General features: G+C 43.0%; 1 protein-coding gene across 1 annotated transcript in view; it reads right to left on the reverse strand.

The window, feature by feature from the left end:
* The window catches only part of LOC308097509 (NACHT, LRR and PYD domains-containing protein 3), a 40,246-nt gene extending 26,447 nt beyond the window's left edge, over positions 1-13,799 (reverse strand). The window contains exons 1-6 of the mRNA XM_080445321.1: positions 13,673-13,799; positions 4,539-4,680; positions 2,829-3,152; positions 2,369-2,504; positions 1,399-1,615; positions 368-881 (exon numbers count right to left, since the gene is read on the reverse strand). Of these exons, the coding sequence (XP_080301447.1) occupies positions 368-881; positions 1,399-1,615; positions 2,369-2,504; positions 2,829-3,152; positions 4,539-4,680; positions 13,673-13,776 (1,437 nt within the window). The 5' untranslated portion in view covers positions 13,777-13,799. The remainder of the gene's footprint in view (positions 1-367; positions 882-1,398; positions 1,616-2,368; positions 2,505-2,828; positions 3,153-4,538; positions 4,681-13,672) is intronic.
* Positions 13,800-16,734: the final 2,935 nt, after the last annotated feature.

Raw genomic sequence — 16,734 nt, forward strand, 5'->3', positions numbered from 1 at the left:
ACTAAAATGTATTTTTGGCAGGGCGTGATGGCATCGAAATGAATTTCACAAAATAGCCGATCTACAAGCTCACAACGCGTCGCAGTGCGACGCGTTGTGAGCTTGTAGATCGGCTATTTTCGGTCTGTGACACCTGTGCACCCATGATGACTTGTCTTTTAGTTCTACTGGATCTCTTCTCCACTCGTCCCTCCCAAACATGCTTTGTCTAGTTTTTATTTGTTGACGAAATTGTCAGTATATTTAGTCATAGTTTTTAGTCATTTAGTCAAGTTTTATTTCGTTTTTATTTCGTTTTCGTCAGTGAAAAAAGGTAGTCGACAGACATTTTTCATCATAGTTGTGCTCGACGAAATCAACACTGCACCTGATCGGAGCTGAAGTCCCCCAGCGCGGCCTCCAGGGGTCCCCTCTGAGCGGCTTCGGACAACCCGGACAGGCAGAGCTCCAGAACCTTCACGCGGCCGTCGGGCCTGTCCAGAAGCTCCATCGTCGCGTCGGACGCGGATTTGTCCAGGTAGAAGGACGCGGCCAGCAGGAACTCTCGCACGGCGTGGGAGTGGAAGGAGAATACGCAGCCGTCCGATCCCGGCTCGCCGCCGCCCACGCGCAGGAGGGCGCCGACGGAGGACGAAGCCAGGAACCGTCGAAAGCCGAAGGCGTCCGCCTGGGCTTTGGTGCACCCGGGACCTTGGCCGCAGTGGCGAGCCAGTCTGCCCAGGGCGGACACCAGCTCCCTGTGGCTGAGGTCGGTCTCCTTCACCGAGATGGGCCGGAGCAGGTGGACCAGGAGCTTCACAAACAGCTGAGTCAAGGTCTCGGGAAGACTCTCTCCGGCCTCCGTCAGGGACTTGTAAACGGAACAAACCGTCCAACAGAACCTATATAGGCCAGCGGTGGAAAAAGTACTCAAATGTTTTACTCGAGTAAAAGTATCAATACTGCAATGTGCCATGTTACTAAGCAAACGTCCGGAATTCAAATGTTACTTGAGTAAAAGTACAAAGGTATTGGTATCAAAATGTACTTAAAGTACCAAAAGTAAAAGTACTAAAATGTTTGAAAATAGCAGATCTACAAGCTCACAACGCGTTGTGATGCGACGCGTTGTGAGCTTGTAGATCTGCTATTTTCAAATAGCCTATGTATAAAATAGGGCTTAAAAGTGATTAATGTATGTTTAATAATATCATAATTAATAACTGAAAAGTAACTAGTAACTAAAGTTTTCAAATAATTGTAGTGGAGTAAAAGTACAATATTTGCCTCTGAGATGTAGTGGAGTAGAAGTAAAAGTATTGGAAATTGAAAATACTCAAGTAAAGCACAAATACCTCAAAATTGTACTTCAGTAAGGTAAAAGAAGCAAATGTACTCAAGTTACTTTCCACCACTGACCTAGGCGAGGTGCAGAAATCGTAGAATCCCAGCGTCTTCTCCATGTGCGCGAGCGCGGCGTCGGCTGCCCTCGGTTCCGCGAAGAACCCGCTTGCGTAAGCCTTCCTCTGGGGCTTTAGGAACCCCAGCAGATGCACCGCCTTGGTGACGGGCAGGAACCCGAGGCACTCCGTAGGCCTGGAGGCCAACAGGACGGCAGCTCCTTTCAGCAGGGCTCCTAGGGATGGGTCCCAATAATCACAATATTCACATTGTCGTTTGTAGGATAAAAATCGAATATTAACCCATTAAGGCCGGGAACGCATCTGTGTGTCATTTTAAGATTTCTTTGGGCTGTTCAAAAATAGCAGATCTACAAGCTCATAGCGCGGCAATCGGTGCCGCGCTATGAGCTTGTAGATCTGCAAAAAAAAATTTTATCGTGAAAATTTGTGCAGATCTTTGAATATATATATATATATATATTTTAAAGCAAATTTTTTAACTCAAATCTTTGCTTCTGGGGGTCCCTGGAACAACATATTTTCAGATGAGGGTCCGCGGCCAAATACATAATTTTGGGTGGTCCTTGACATGGAAAAAGGTTAAGCACCACTGATATTATAACATACGTTTTTTTCAAAAAACTGTTAAGAGATTTAGAAGACATTTGTAGAATCCCCCAGAAGCAAAGATTTGAGTTACAAATGTTTGCTTTAAAAAACTATATATATTCAAAGATTTGCACACATTTTCACGATTTTTCAAAAATAGCAGATCTACAAGCTCATAGCGCGGCACTCTGTGCCGCGCTATGAGCTTGTAGATCTGCTATTTTTTAATAGCTAAAGAAATCTAAAATGACAGAGATGCGTCCCCGGATTGAATGGGTTAATTTAGAAAAAGGGGCGTGGTGGAATATTCTAATAATCGGTATGAATAGAATTATAGTAATGGATTTTCATTTTTGGTGACTTTGACACATCCCTACCGTGGAGCAGGCTGCCCACCAAGACGGAGACCGAGGTGGCCTGGCCGCGGTCCGAGCACAGGCTGAGGGACGAGGGGTCCAGGCTGTGTTTGAACACGTCCAGCTCGTCGAATACAAACAGGATCTTCTCAGGCTCCTGCAGACAATAATAATAATAACAGCAATTAGACCTATTTGATCCTGTGTGGGGGGGGGTTCAGTTTTCAGCTTCACCCAGCTCTACTGGCCAGTGGTGGAAAAAGTACTAAAACTTTTTACTTAAGTAAAAGTATCAATACTGCAATATAGAAATACTCTGTTACAATTAAAGGTTGTAAAAGTAGTAATTATGCAGAATGTCCCAATTCAAGTTTTCAAATGTATAAAAATCTTTTGAAAATAGCCGATCTACAAGCTCACAATGCGTCAAATTTCGAGCTTGTAGATCTGCTATTTTCAAATGGCCGAGGCCGTTCGTTACCTGCAGAAGCTGGGAGATGGATTCGGCGGAGAGATGGGCGTAACGGCGCGAGATCAACGTCTCCACGGAGAGCGTCCCGCCGGCGTCGTGGAGCAGATTGAGCTCGTTGAAGTGGAAGTGGAACGCGTAGGAGAAGCCGTGGAGGTGCTGACCTTTGGCCCAGCCCGCCAGCACTTTCTCCAGGGCTGTGGTCTTACCGGAGCCCGCCGGGCCCACCACCGTCACCACCGGCGTCCTGGTGGCGTCGGACAGGGCGCCGAGCACGGCTTGCTCCGCGGAGGTCGGCTCCGGCGTCTTCTCTGCGGACGCGGGTCGAGTCGGCACCTAAAACATGGTGGGCGCCGTTTCAAACGTTAACCCTTTCAGGAACGGGAACGCATACTGTGTCATTTTAGATTATTTTTTTTTAGCTAAAATGTATTCATACTTTGGGCAATTCAAAAATAGCAGATATACCAGCTCATATTTGAAAATATTTGAAAAAAAGATTTGTGCAAAACTTTGAATATATATATTTTTAAAAGCGAACATTTGTAACTCAAATCTTCGCTTCTGAGGATTCTACAAATGTCTTCTAAATCCTTATATTGCTGTAATATCAGTGGTTCTCAAACGTTTTCATGTTAAGAATCACCCAAAATGATATGTAATAGGCCGGGGACCCCCATGTCAAAATATTTTGTCCCAGGGACCCCCACCAGAAGCAAAGATTTGAGTTTTAAAAAAAAAGAAAAAAAAAGGATTGAATGGGTTAAATTGGCAATGTTTTCCCTAAATGTAAAACATGTCATAAATAATAAATGTATGCAGAAATAAAGAATAAAGTATACATGATTTGAACAAGCACGGCACATCATTATCACACCTAAATTTATCTTTCAGCTTATTGTATTATACCAAAAATGACTGGCTATATCACAGGCTTTGTAGCGATTGTAGAAATATTAGGCCTTAAAAGTCATTAAACATTTATTATTACGTATTTGCCCCCCCCATTTATACAATAAAGAGCTTGAAGATCTGGTATTTCTTTTGAAAAATCATGACAATGTGTGCAAACATTTGAATATATATATATTTTTTAAGTGAACAATAGCAGATCTGCTATTTTTGAATAGCCAAAGTATAAAACAAATAATGGTTAAAGTGGTTACATAGATGTGTTCCCGGTATAATATCGGTCAGGTTAATATTGGAATACTGATATATTATTGATTTCAGCTGTTACAATTGCAAACATGACCCACTTTAATTACTTCAGTCTATATTAGTAGCTTAATGACCAGTACAAAAATTCTATTGTCTTTTTTATGTCCAATGTATTTGTATTTAAGTTCATGAAGTTAACATAAGTATAACTAAATGCATTTGAAATTAAATAAAACATTTCAGGATTTTCAGGATTCCAATTAAAAAATAGGACAAAAAAAAAATGGATTCCAATTAAAAAATGGCAAAAATAGCAGATCTACAAGCTCAAAACGCGTCCCAGTGCGACACGTTTTGAGCTTGTAGATCGGCTATTTTTTGCTACTTTTGTGTGACAAAGTACGGCATTAATTTACGAAAAAAAGTTAAAATACGGAGATAAGAGGTGTCTGCCAGACAGTATATGCAATGTGGCCCTCTGGAGTCAGTGTGGAAATATAGTGGCCCTCTCCATCATCAAAGTTGCATCACCCCTGGGTTAAGGGTTATGGTTATGGTTACCTTGGGAGCAGCAGTCATCAGGGGGATGTAGTGGTCCTTAAGGACCACCTCGGCTGGCATCATGCCACCCAGGAGTGTTGATGTGCCCTGCTGAGACCTCTGGCTGATGGCCAACAGGGTCTCTTTCTTGTGCATTGTGACACTGTTAGGAGAGAGAGAGAGGGATACAATACATTGTGACACTGTTAGGAGAGAGAGAGGGATACAATACATTGTGACGCTGTTAGGAGAGAGAGAGAGGGATACAATGCATTGTGACACTGTTAGGAGAGAGAGAGAGGGATACAATACTTTGTGACACTGTTAGGAGAGAGAGAGAGGGATACAATGCATTGTGACACTGTTAGGAGAGAGAGAGAGGGATACAATGCATTGTGACACTGTTAGGAGAGAGAGAGAGGGATACAATGCATTGTGACACTGTTAGGAGAGAGAGAGGGATACAATACTTTGTGACACTGTTAGGAGAGAGAGAGGGATAAAATACATTGTGACGCTGTTAGGAGAGAGAGAGGGATAAAATACATTGTGACGCTGTTAGGAGAGAGAGAGGGATAAAATACATTGTGATACTGTTACAGTAGGCAGGCAGTGGTGTAAAGTAACTAAGTAAATGTACTCAAGTACTGTACTTAAGTACACTTTTGAGGAATCTTTACTTGGAGTATTTCCCATTTTCAATACTTTTACTTCTACTCCACTACATCTCAGAGGCAAATATTGTACTTTTACTCAACTACAATTATTTGACAGCTTTAGTTACTTTGTAGATTTAGATTATTATCACAAAACATACATTAACCACTTCTGCCCTATATACATTTTGGCCATTTGAAAATCACAATGCGTCGCGATGCGACGCATTGTGAGCTTGTAGATCTGCTATTTTATGCTATTTTTAGTGAGTTTGAAGTTACAATGGTTTTGTATAGGAGGGGGTTGTCTGATAAAATGAATATAAAATATCTAAATACTGAATCAAGCAACTTAAAAACTGTCCGGGTTGCTCCCAAAAGCCTGAGTAGATCATGAAATTACCCAATGTTTTTTTTAAAGTGAAATATCCCTTTAAGGACGAAAGAAAAGACAAAAGACCATTACTGCATCAAAACTAATTAACAAACTAAAACTTAACTATAAAAACTTTGGCCAAATTGTCAAATAATTAGAAAGAAAGAGGCAGAAATTGTGAAAATAGCAGATCTACAAGCTCGCATTGCATTGAGAACCACTGCACTACATCATGGGTTCCCAAACTTTTCAGCCCGCGATCCCAAAATAATGCGGCCATTGACTCGCGACCCCACCTAACCCTGGAAGTAATTTATGCACATAAACTTGCACGTTCGGTGCGCATTTGTAATGTATTAAAATGGTAAAATGTACCATTTGTAATCATTTTTAGATTGTATTTCATCCATTCTGTTGAATAAAAGAAAATATATATATTTTTTATGACCAAAATAATTTTGCGACCCCACCGTCAGTGTCCCGCGACCCCAAGTGGGGTCGCGACCCCAACTTTGGGAACCCCGACTCATACATGTTGTCAGTTACTAGGAAGCTTTGCACACATTTTCACGATTTCGCGATCGGTGCCACGCTATGAGCTTGTAAATCTGCTATTTTTGAATAGCCAAAGAAATGTTAAAATGACAGATGTGTTCCCGGATTGAATGGGTTAAATTTGATGGACTATTATTACTAGTATTATTTAAACCCGTGGAGTCTCACCGGTGCAGAGAAAAAGGATAGTCATTTTGTATCTTAAAACAAAATGCCAAACGCCACAAAGGTACAAGTTATTTATGTATTTACATTTTAAAACATTTTCCCATGGACCAGCTGCAGACCTAATTATGCCATGGACCACTAACTAACTAACTATAACCGCCAACTAGGACCATTGGTTGAGAGTATTTATGAGTTCTAGTTATAACTATAATAATACAGTGTTATAAGCCATTCTAATGCATTATAAGTATGTGTATAATGAATTATAGACATGGGATGCATGTTACCAAAAAAGTGTATCTGCATGTTACCAAAAAAACATAATCTAAGCCCATATCCCACCCAACAGATCAGGGTGGTGGTCCCTGGTTGATTCTTAGTCAGGGTGGTGGTCCCTGGTTGATTCTTAGTCAGGGTGGTGGTCCCTGGTTGATTCTTAGTCAGGGTGGTGGTCCCTGGTTGATTCTTAGTCATGGTGGTGGTCCCTGGTTCACAATCAGTTGGAATAAGAAACCTCTGCTCTCCATCAACTCTCTCTGCCACAATGAGCCGATGGTCAGAATTTGGTCAGAATGTATTGAGAGGATGATGGCCCCTTGAGATGCAGCATCTCATTTTAGAGGGGGTCCTATGCACATACGTAAAACATTACGTATACAATACAAATACACAAATGTACAGATACAATCGGCTTGCTCCCACCCACATCCCCATCCCTCAACTCACTTTAAACAAAGAAGTGGAGAATACAGTACTATGACCTATATCAAAGTCAGAAATAAACGTAAGTACAAGCAGTGTTAAAAGCATGAACAGGTAGTTTCGAGATGTGAATACAAGGAAGTCCTGAAGCGGCCAAGAGAGGTAACTGATCTGAGAGAAAGAGGAAGATTGTTCCAATCAAATGGAGCTTTGTAGTGGAATGACCTGCTTGTCCAGCTTCAGAAAATATTCACCTGGGAAACATTAAAGTATAGGGATGGTGTGTGTTTCTACCTGGGTATGGTGACGTATATGGATCCAGAGACTGTTTCAAGTAAGAAGGACAGTTAAAGATCCGACAATCTAGATCTATTATTTTTAGCGAATGTTCCCCCCTGGTTAGGGATGCTGGGGTTAAAGGAGAATTCCGGACAAATTAAGTGTTATCTTTGATGTCTCGTTACTCACCTACCGATGTGAAAAGTAGCGTTCTTTTTTTTCATATATTCCCCTGTCGTCATTTTTTAAACCCCCTCCGTTGTCATAATGGGAGCGCGTGGCTAAGGGAAATTCGTCTATTATAACCGACGCAAAGTTGTTTTTTTCACTACTAGTATTCATAGTAGAGTCTCATGATAGTCAAACATGCGTTGAAACTATCTGCGAGGCTGCCGTCAATGGCGAACGATTTAACACTGGTTGCTTGTTTCTTCCAGAACCTGGCAACTCGTGTTGCCAGAATCTGGAAACAAGCAACCAGTGTTAAATCGTTCGCCATTGACGGCAGCCTCGCAGATAGTTTCAACGCATGTTTGACTATCATGAGACTTTTTTTTTTTTATCCCGCGATTTTTCTAACCCTTTTTTTTCACCCGGTGCCAATTTCCTAAGTGATCCTGGGCGCTACACCAGCCCTACACCAGCGCTACACCAGTCCCCCACTGCCTGGGGAGGCCAGGGCCGAGCTCATGTTTCCTTCAGTGCATGAGAGCCAACTGACCTTCTTGTCACCTGACAGGGGGGAGTTTCCCTGGTAGGATGTAGCGCGTGGAAGGAACACGTTATTCCAACCAGTTCCCTTCCCCTCCATCAGGCGCCCCGGCTGTCATGGGGGAGGCGGTATAGTGACCAGGATTACTACATGTTTTTGTGAGGATATTAACTACCCTGGGAGACACGGGGAGAACATGCAAACTCCACACAGAGTAGGCCCTTTCGCCAACCCCACCTAGGGTATGGGTGCTGATGACGTGGAGGAGAAGACACGCCCCCAGCGCCCACAGCGTCCCCGGCGGGAATCGAGCCCAGATTGTTCCCAGGACCTTCTTGCTGTGAGGCGACAGTGCTACCGACTGCGCCACCGTGGTCCAAGGGGGGGGGGGAGCGTTTTTTAGATAACTTTTTTCATATTTTTATTTTTTTATTGTATTTAATTTTTTTCATTTTCCAAAAACAATATAAAAAATAAATGAAAAAGTAATTGAAAAAACACGGTCTCCTCACGTATTAGAAGGACAATATCAGTCACCAGAACCAAGGACGGGTGTTTCTGATGAATCTAACATGGTTAAAATGTTTGAAGTTACAATGGGTTTGTATAGTTTGTATAGGGCGTGTCTGATGAAATGAATATCAATCTAAATCTAAATACTGAATCAAGCAACTTAAAAACTATCCGGGCTGCTCCCAAAAGCCTGAGTAGACGATAAAATGGCCCACATTTTTTAATAGTTTATTTGCAATGCGTCGCGAAGCATTTTGAAGCATTGTGAGCTTGTAGATCTGTTATTTTCAAATGGCCTAAATGTATATAGGGCTGAAGTGGTTACTGGTTACTGTATGTTTTGTAATAATAATCTAAATCTACAAAGTAACTACTAACTTAAGTTATTATTGCGTAATCTCCAGTAAGATACTTACTATGGGATATCATCGCCCCCTGGCGATCACACAGAGCACACACAGACTCCCGAATTAAATTTCCTATTGGATAGGGTCGTGTGACGCAAAACACCGGCGACCGGTGGTGGTATAAATACCACTGCGTCATATGAGCTCGTCCTCTTCTTCCACTCTGCTTACATGACTGCGCACGGAGCTGAACTAGCACTACGGAGAAAACCTGACGAATTCCAACACAACCCAAAGCGAGGGCATTGGCGTGCTACTCTACGGGCGCTTTCGTAAAAAGTTTTCAGTTATTATAACTCTCCCGAGTTCCTTCAATTTATTTACTCTTATTATTACTTTCTTTCCTGTCCTCTCCGTTTTCTCGCCACGAGGCGAAAGCTAAGCTAAGCTAAACGCTAACGCTAAGTCCTAAACAAAGCAGCTAGGCTAGCTACCTAGTCTTTTGTTGTTTGTTTGCCTCGTGCTCGACGGAGAAAGGAAAGAATGGAGGCGCCTCGTCCATGCGCCATGCGAGGATGCGAATACCTCGTAGCTGCGGACGATGACCACCGCCTCTGCCTGTCCTGCTTGGGGCCTAACCACGCCTGGCTCGCCCGTAACCGAGACGAACACGGGTGCGACCCCTGCAGGAGCTTCTCTGAGGCCCAGCTGGAGCGACGCCTGGCCAGGGCCACCTCGCTAGCTGCCTCAGGTAACGGCTGTGTTAGCCCCGAGGCGCCGCCCGCCAAAGCACCAAGGGCGCCGGCGGCTAGCACTAGCCTGGGGGCCATGGGCCCTCCTCTCTACTCGGCCCCACGTTCCAGTGGAGCCATCAGCAAGGTCCGTAATGAGGAGGCCTTAAGGATCACCTCCTCATCCCCGGACCCAGACGCCGCTGTCGAGGCCGTCGGGCCAAAGCGGGGGTCGGTGAGACTGAGCCACGGGAGTGGCCCCGTCTTCGTCGACCACGGTAAGAGGTCCATCACCGCCACCCACGCTGCTCTCTACAAGGCCTCTGCTACGGCTGTCAAGGCCTTGAATGTGGGTTCGCTGCTCCAGGGCTCGGCCGTGGCGAAGCTTAAAGAGCGGATAGCCCGGCCCCTGCTGGACTCAGACACAGCGGCGGATGTGCACTCCGCCTCACTCGACGATGCAGTGCAGCTCGCGAGGCTGGTCCAGCTCGCGATTCTCTGATCCTGCAACGCGCTGATGTGGACGGGCCGAGCCATGGCTCTCACGGTGGACCCATGGTCTTGCCGGGGGGCAGGACCTGTGGCCTTGGGCAGGTGTTTGGGTAGGGTTGGTAAACATGGGCTCCCCCGGGGGACGTTTATGTGTCCCATAGTAAGTATCTTACTGGAGATTACGCAATAATAACCCAGGGTTACGTATGTAACCCCGGTTTTATTAGTAACGTAAGTAAGATACTTTTTAACCCCCTCTGTGCGCAGTGTGGCGTGCAGAGTGGAAGGTTTCAGAGGACGAGCTCATATGACGCAGTGGTATTTATACCACCACTGGTTGCCGGTGTTTTGCGTCACAAGACCCTATCCAATAGGAAATAGAATTCGGGAGTCTGTTTGTGCTCTGTGTGATCGCCAGGGGGCGATGATATCCCATAGTAAGTATCTTACTTACGTTACTAATAAAACCGGGGTTACATACGTAACCCTGGGTTTTCAAATAATTGTAATGGAGTAGAAAGTACAATATTTGCCTCTGAGATGTAGAGTAGAAGTTAAAGTACTGACAATTGGAAGTACTCCAGTAAAATAAAATAAAATATCTCAAAATTGTACAGTACTTAAGTACAGTACTTGAGTAAATGTACTTAGTTACTTTGACACCACTGGTTAAAGTAAGTTGTTGGACAACCTTAAAGTAAAATAACATGCAAAGTCCTCTAAGGGTTGATATCAAACATACAGCAGATGTTTTTTTTGCATAACGATCTTTGTAGTCAGGGCTGCCAACATTGGACTGTCAGAATCCAGGAGATTTAGGAGCCACACCCCCAGCACCCTCACACAACCCATAAACCAATATATAACATTTGCATTATACACGTTCACTGGAAAGGGTTTACAACAAAGCTTACAGTGCTCGTTATTAACTGTTCCACAGATGTAACAGACTCTGACTGCATTACAATGATTAAAAACAGAGTCAACAGTAACAAAATAAAACATCACAATATTTGGACTGTGAATCAAGGAATGATGGGTACAATTTCATCCTTTAAAACGCTAATAGTCGGCCTACAGACTGAAGCAATGTAAGGGGGGGGGGGTCCCCAGGTGACAGTGAAAAATGTAAAAGAAAAAAAAAGTGTACACCCCCAAAAAACAGTAAGAAAATAAATGAAAAAAGAACAGAAAGAGGACGGTGTTTCTGATGAATCTAACATGGTTAAAATTGAGTTTTAACCACATAGTCAGGGGATATTAAAAACATCTTGGAATAAATTCCTTACCAAAAAAAATCTTCACCAATGTGTTTGTAAAGGTGTCTCGTAACACATCTCACAAAGACTGAAATGCAGTTTCCCTAGGAGAATTTTTGACAGCTCCTGAAAGTTGGGGTATCCATTGCAAGCATTTGTTTTGCACCAAAACCACTCCTTGGGCTAAAAACAGCCATAGCCATCCTTTTCCAGGTATACTTTTTGTGTAAAAAACCCATTGAGATTGGGCCGTTTTTAGCCCAAGGAGTGGTTTTGGTGCAAAACAAATGCTTGGATTCAGAATCATAAAAACACCCTAGTTTGACCCCTCACATGCTACTTAAAACAGAATTTAATTTTGTTTTTTTTCCCCCACATAAGGTTATGGTGGGTACCCCAACTTTCAGCAGCTGTCAAAAATTCCCCTAGGGAAACTGCATTTCAGTCTTTGTGAGATGTGTTACTAGACACTTTTACAAACACATTGGTGAAGATTTTTTTTGGTAAGGAATTTATTCCAAGATTGGACATCTTTCTGCTAATATCCCCTGACTAACAGGAACCATGTCAGACTAAATGCATAGAGTTAAAAATAATAGAGAGGGCACCGGATATCGCCTCCCATCCACTTGCATTGAGTTGCTCACCCAGCCATAGAGTTAAAAATAATAGAGAGGGCACCGGATATCGCCTCCCATCCACTTGCATTGATTTGCTCACCCAGCGCATGGGCTCAATTGAACCCTTCTTCCGGGTTGGAAACGTATTGGAAAATGTGATGGGCGCGGCCTATTTGGGGCTTCAGTGACGTCACTGAAGCCCCATGGGCTCGTTCACATACATTGGCCACACCTGCAATACCTCAAATGGCCAGCATGTTCAATTGGCTTCAATGAAACCACTGGGTTCTGGGGGCTTGCACCCAGCGCATGGGCTCAATTGAACCCTTCTTCCGGGTTGAAAACGTATTGGAAAATGTGATGGGCGCGGCCTATTTGGGGCTCCAGTGACGTCACTGAAGCCCCATGGGCTCGTTCACATACATTGGCCACACCTGCAATACCTCAAATGGCCAGCATGTTCAATTGGCTTCAATGAAACCACTGGGTTCTGGGGGCTTGACTAAATGTGATGCCTCAACAATTCCCAAGTGCTTGTCTGGGTGGGGGTCCCCAGTTCAAATATGATTATGTTGGGGGGTCCCCAGTTCAAATATGATTATGTTGGGGGGTCCCCAGTTTAAATATGATTATGTTGGGGGGTCCCCAGTTCAAATATTATTCTTTTTGGGGGTCGTGGCCTGAAAAGGTTGAGAACCACTGATCTAGTTAGTTAGTAGGAACTTTATAGCCTGATATATCAGGCAGTCCACTCAGAGAGTGGGCGGGGTCTATGGTCTGGAACCAGGCTAGGAACGTTATGGTAGAACTTCCTACACTACAGTAATGTGTGACATATAGGGCTGAAGTTGTTAATGCATGTTTTGTAACAATAATCTAAATCTACAAAGTTACTAGTAACTAAAGATTTAAAATAATTGTAAAGAAAAAGTACAGAAATTTGGAAATACTCCAGTTAAGTAAAAAAAAAATACCTCAAAATTGTACTTATAAGTACAATACTTGAGTAAATGTACTTAGTTACTTTACACCAGAAAAAGTACGGAGTTTCCTCGAGTAACGTTAGCCCAGGTCCAGAGCGTCAGTGAGTTCTCTCTAACGCTCTGCCAGCCGCTCGCCTCTGCTCATAGACAAATAATTCCACTGCCCTGCGAGGGCTCCAACTGTAGTAAAAATAAACAAAACCACTTCATTATTCACCGAAACAAAGGTTTTTTTGTGTTGTTCAAAGTCTATTCTCGGAGGTGGGAAGCCTCTCAGCACCCCACCTTCTCTGTAAAATACACTTTTTGGACAGAAAAGAAAATATTTCACCGAAAGGAAAAATCTGGTCAATAGAAAAAATCCGATCTGTAGAGGGCGCAGTGGAGCAACCAAAAACATTTGTTTTCCTTTCGGTGAAATATTTTATTTTCTGGCCAAAAAGTGTAATTTACAGAGAAGGTGGGGTGCTGAGAGGCTTCCCACCTCCGAGAACAGACTTTCAACAACACAAAACAGCCTTTGTTTCGGTGAGTAGCGAAGTGATTTTGTTTAGTTTTACTACAGTTGGAGCCCTCGCAGGGCAGTGGAATTCCTTGTCTATGAGCAGAGCCCAGCGCCTGGCAGAGCGTTAGAGAGAACTCACTGACGCTCTGGACCAGAGCTTCGTAACGTGCGAATAACCACAGCTGCACAGTTATACTTTCAGTTTGAGCATTCATTCACAATGCATGTTTAATGAATGAGTTAATGAGTTAAATTACCTTGGATCAGACATCAGTGCGATGTGAAAGAGACGAGTATTTCTTAAAGAGTATCTGCTAAATACTTTAGCTACGGATACAACTCCAATCACATTCAAAACCATAGAACATAGATCACAACACAAAGAGCTGGGTCACGTGACCACGGATGGACACAGTGAGACCGGAAGTTAATTTGACTTTACCTCCAAAATAAGTGCTGTGTAGTTAATTTTTTTAACAGGTTACCGAGCGACTGTATGCCTTTGTTCTGAAGGAACACTCTAGCTGCTTCCGGTTTAGCCATGGCTCACATGATGGTCGTCTGTCACGAACATATCATGGATCAACCTGCTTTTTAAAGATATTCTATATACGGCCCGTACAGCTACATGAATGTTCAAATTTCAAATATGAATTTCTGACCTCGTGGCCACGGATGTTAAAATACTGTACGAGTCCTCAGAAGTACCCGTATTGTCCGTATTGTTCAATAAAAAGCATTTTAATCCGATTGGTGGCCATTTTCTTCGTTTTTTCTCCAATTGCTTTCAACTACGTTACCCTATCGGTTAGGTGGTATATTGCATTGTGATACATTATAACTCTATGTAGTAAATGGCCAGCAATCAAATTAAAATAAATGTCATTTAACAATACAGAAGATACGGGTACTTTTGAGGATCCGTGCATCATTTTAACATTTGTGGCCATAAAGTAAGAACTTTAATATTTGAAATCTGAACGTTTATGTAGATGTACAAATTGTAAATGTAGAAAGTGCATTCACCAGGTTGAAGTTCATCCATGACTGTGAATGATTCAGGGCTAGATCCGGTTCGACTGTGAGTCACAACCAGTGAGTCAGCAGCACGAGTGCGGAACTGCATGGTTGTAGTTTCTTGGAATGAGCACTAGATGGCAGTGATGACTAATATAACCTTTCCCCTTGATTCTCATGGCATTTCTTTCTGGTGATGAGAGAGAATGTTTTTTAAAAAATCAATCAATGAAGCAATTCTCCCTCACTTTGTCCTTCTGTCCCTCAACAAAATGGTACCACAGTGGCCTTGATGCCACGCCCACACTGCTCCAGTTGATTTCACAGTTTTCTCCTCTGCCTCTGTCCTGTTAAAACCGTTTTTAAACACCAGTGTCTTTTGTAGAGATTCTCAATTCTTAACCCCCCCTGACTCCCCGTCTTCAAAGAGTGCAGTGACTCTGATTGGTGCAGGGTTGAGTGTGTATGAACTTTTGACTCAGGAGGTTCTATACAAATATTGTTCATTCGTACATACCAATACATTAATTTGTGAAATAAAGAGCTTTTTTATTTACGTATTTCACTGATAGTTAGACTATTTAAAAAAATAATTATACATTAAATTAAAATGATTATTTCCATGGACTTATTTGATAGCCTTCCTGCCCTGACATTTTGCCACTTTTGCCCTAAAAAGCGCTGGAATTGCAGGCCTGCTTTGGTGTGTTTGGTATGGGATGGAGTGAAGAGAACGAAGGTGGCAAGGAATTCTGCATCAAGATGTCGAGGCAAAACAAAGTCACAGACATGTTGTATTTCTGAGATAGAAGTTTTATTACATGAGCAGTAATAGTTCTCCAGACCATCGTTATGTTGCACAGTAGGCTACTCACAACAGCATACAGCATGAAGGGCCATTTTGACTCTATAATCATCATTGGCCTTACATGTTTTGACAAGCTGAATATTAAATATTCAGCTTGTCAAAATGTAAGGCCAATGATGATCAGCATGTTGTGCATCACACGCACATGCTAGTCTGTTAGGCTAATACAGTGAATGGAGAGACAGTAAGGCTGTACCTAACACTATATGAAGACATTATTTCACAAATGACAATGAATGTAAAACAACAAAGCAGTGGTGGGACAAGTACTCGCATTTCTTACTTACGTAAAAGTATCAATACTGCAATGTAGAAATACTTTGTTACAAGTAAAAGTCCGGAATAAAAAATGTACTTGAGTAAAAGTACAAAGGTATTGGAATCAAAATGTAATTAAAGTACCAAAAGCAGAAATTACTCATTATGCAGAATGTCCCATTTCACATGTTTGTATACAAATCTTTTGAAAATAGCAGATCTACAAGCTCATTGTGAGCTTGTAGATCGGCTATTTTCAAATGGCCAAAATGTATATAGGGCTAAAGTGGATTAATGTGTGTTTTGTAATAATAATCAAAATCTCCAAAGTAACAGGTAACTGTACTGTATACTGTACTGTACTGCAGTGTTAATTATGTTGACTAAGACTAAAAGACTACGGTTTTGATATTTAGTCGACTAAGACTAGACTAAGACTAAACCATTTCAGAAGACTAAAATGGGACTAAAACTAGTGTTATTCACTGTTATTCAAAAGACTAAAACTAAATCAGAATTTGCTGTCAAAATTAACAGTGCTGTACTGTATGTTTCAGTTTCAGTTACTCAGGTCTTGGTGCTCAGGGGTCTGGTCGAGATCCTTGGTCTTCGGGGGCTCAGGGGTCTGGTTGAGATCCTTGGTCTTCAGGGTCTCGGGGGTCTGGTCGAGATCCTTGGTCTTCGGGGTCTCGGGGGTCTGGTTGAGATCCTTGGTCTTCAGGGTCTCGGGGGTCTGGTCGAGATCCTTGGTCTTCGGGGGCTCAGGGGTCTGGTCGAGATCCTTGGTCTTCGGGGTCTCGGGGGTCTGGTCGAGGTCCTTGGTCTTCGGGGGCTCAGGGGTCTGGTCGAGATCCTTGGTCTTCGGGGTCTCGGGGGTCTGGTCGAGGTCCTTGGTCTTCGGGGTCTCGGGGGTCTGGTCGAGATCCTTGGTCTTCGGGGTCTCGGGGGTCTGGTCGAGATCCTTGGTCTTCGGGGTCTCGGGGGTCTGGTCGAGATCCTTGGTCTTCGGGGGCTCAGGGGTCTGCAAAGACAAGTTTATTTTATTTTTGGAATAATATTGTTCACTTTGATGATACTGACTTTATATTGATGATAATAAATCCAGTGGTGTAAAGTAACTAAGTACATTTACTCAAGTACTGTTTACTAAAATGCTGAGGTACTTTTACTTTACTG

Source organism: Gymnoscopelus braueri, assembly GCF_963280865.1.
Source record: "Gymnoscopelus braueri genome assembly, chromosome: 12".
In the NCBI taxonomy this organism is placed as follows: Eukaryota; Metazoa; Chordata; class Actinopteri; order Myctophiformes; family Myctophidae; genus Gymnoscopelus; species Gymnoscopelus braueri.